The sequence below is a fragment of the Cariama cristata genome, unplaced genomic scaffold, assembly GCF_000690535.1.
Source record: "Cariama cristata isolate BGI_N322 unplaced genomic scaffold, ASM69053v1 scaffold31725, whole genome shotgun sequence".
NCBI lineage: Eukaryota > Metazoa > Chordata > Aves > Cariamiformes > Cariamidae > Cariama > Cariama cristata.
In genome coordinates, this window is record NW_009618641.1 from 1 (window position 1) to 2,512 (window position 2,512).

The following is a 2,512-nucleotide window of genomic DNA, read 5'->3' on the forward strand; positions in this document are numbered from 1 at the left end:
AGTCTGGGAGGCATCTACTACTACCAGTACGGCGGGGCTTACAGTGGCTTTAGCGGAGCAGAGGGTGAAAAAGCCCAGCAGCTTGACCAGCGTTTCCACCTACTAAAGCTGCCGATTGCAAGGGCAGCAATGGCCGTGGGAGGGTGTCTCCTGGTCTTCTCCTGCCTTCTTATTTTGGTTGGTGTTCTGCAGTTACCGTGGCATTTCCCAGCATGGCTGCTACTTGAATGTGTCCTGGACGTAGTGATTGCAATTGGCATGCTCCCTGCTCTGTACTTTTTCTTCCATTTTCTGCTGGGGGTTTATAATTCATCAGTGTGCAGAGAGAGAGAGCAGCTTTATCAAAGCAAAGGCTACCAGGGCTTTAGTTGCAGCCTGCATGGGGCAGAGATTGCTGCTAGCCTCTCAGGCTGCATCGCTGTTGTGGCATACCTGCTTAGTGCAAGCCTAGCTGTCAGGCGGTACAGAACCATTCATAAACTGAAACAGAAGCCAGTACAATTATACGAGCTTTAGAATGATTCCTTCACTCCAGTAATGCTCATGATTTTTGCCAGCCTCCTTACTGAGACGAAGCAGAATGCTTTTCCTTGCTCCTGGGCACTGCATCCTTAATGCTGCAGCAGAACACACACTGAGAGAGTATAGCTCTAAATACGGTAAAGCCTAGCTGTTCCTAACTTGAGTTTGCATTATTCAGTTATTAGCGGACAGAGAGTTAGTCTGATGGATTGTCTTCATCTGGTGGCTGTCTCTTAGTAGAGAATGACTGTCCTCGTGTAGTTGACTGGCAAGCTGCCTGCCTCACCAGTAGTCCTTCCCTGCCCTTTCTCGGGTGTCTTGTTCTCCTCCAATGAGGTCTTGCTACAAGTACTGCTACTACAGCCTTCTGCTGATGAACAGCTTTCTGTAGCTGAAACAAAGGGCATGTGACTGTTCGCCGAGCACAGAGCTCGTAAAAATGCGTGATCAAGGCCCATGGTTGTGGCAGCTCATTATTGCCTTCTTGCATGTCTCTTGGAACTAATAGGGCAGTTTGAACATGGCATCTATAGAGCCATCAGAGAATCCCGAAATAAACTTGCAAAATTATGAATACCCTCAGCCTAATTTGTGACACAATGCCTTTTCAAACTCTCCTGGAAAGGGCACATTTTTGTATGAAATGGCCTTTTGCTTAAAAAGATGCCCTGAGTTGGCATAATCAGACAAAAGCTTTAAGAGCTCAAACAGGTGCTTTAAGATAGAAGTATTTTGTTTTCAAAATACATTTTTAATCTACAAGTTGGGGAAATGAGATGCTGCTCCTGTATTATTTACATAAAAAAGGGTTTTTTTTTTTTTAATTTATAGGAAATTTAGCAGGGAAAAGAAAAGTAGCACTAGAATCACAAAATCATGCCTCAGAATGAAATGTCACTGCAGAGCAGTGCCCGCTACGTGCATTGTCCATGTGAAGACGGAAGCACCATGGAGGACAAGCCTCCTTTAGCTTTGATTGCTTTCCTCCTGCATAGTCATACTGTATGAACAGACAAGTTCTGCCCATATTAAAAAACAAAACAAAACCAAAACCCAAACACCAAACTAAACGTACCAGAAATGTGCTTTGTCTTGGATATATCTCCAGGTTCACTGGCATCAGTGACTAAATCATCACAATCACCAAAACCATGGAACAGCGTTGGAACTAGAGACACAAAAGTAAAACAAATGCTAAATAGGAACACACCAGGTACTCTGGGGTTTGTTTGATTTCCCCTCCCTTTTAGTAGCCAGAGGCATCGAGTGTTTCAGCACAGGGATTTATGTGGACAGACTACTGTGTTTTTATTTCTTTTAATGATTCTGTCTTTCCTGCTTGCTGTAGCTGCTTCTAGAGAGCTGTACAGGACTATTCAGAGCAAGTTCACAGGGCAGGATTCCTCTGGCAGGATACGCAAAGCTGCCTAATGGTATTAAGAATCCTAGCCTCACGGTGTTCTGCAAGTAGCTTCTGTATGGAAGGCTGACAAGTGAAGTAGCACGTGGAGGTCAATGAAGGAGAACCTACAGCACAACCGCTGCTAGCCACAGCTATGTTTGACTGGGATATTGCACAAATTCCCTCTAGCGCAGTAACGGAATCAGAATATATAGTTAGATGAAAGTAAAAATCTTTATTGCTAAGTCAGCTGAAAAGTTGATGCAAAAATATTCTTCCTTCCTGGACTGCTCTATACATCTGAATAAAGAATCAATGGAGTAGTGTTTTCCAGCAATCTTATATTATTTGCCTCTCCAAAGCAATATAAACATAGGCCACAGTGCTGAAGGTGCATTCATTGGACAACCTACTCCCATACATGATAAAAATGAGGATTATTATAGGTGCATGCTAGAGTGGGATACAGAAAATATTCTCCTCTTTAAAATAAAAAACATGAAAAAGATTATTTAATAAACAGTTGGTACGCTGCAATATTTCTTTAACATGCGCTGGGTCACAGGAGTTAAAAAAAGGTAATATTTT

General features: G+C 42.9%; 1 protein-coding gene across 1 annotated transcript; it reads left to right on the forward strand.

The window, feature by feature from the left end:
- Positions 1 to 6: 6 nt before the first annotated feature.
- On the forward strand, positions 7 to 516 carry LOC104155220 (MARVEL domain-containing protein 3-like; the record flags this gene model as incomplete). The annotated part of the gene is made up of 1 exon (XM_009700939.1): positions 7 to 516. A coding segment is annotated over one exon (510 nt), but the record flags the coding sequence as incomplete, so codon positions are not given.
- Between the last annotated feature and the right edge of the window lie 1,996 nt (positions 517 to 2,512).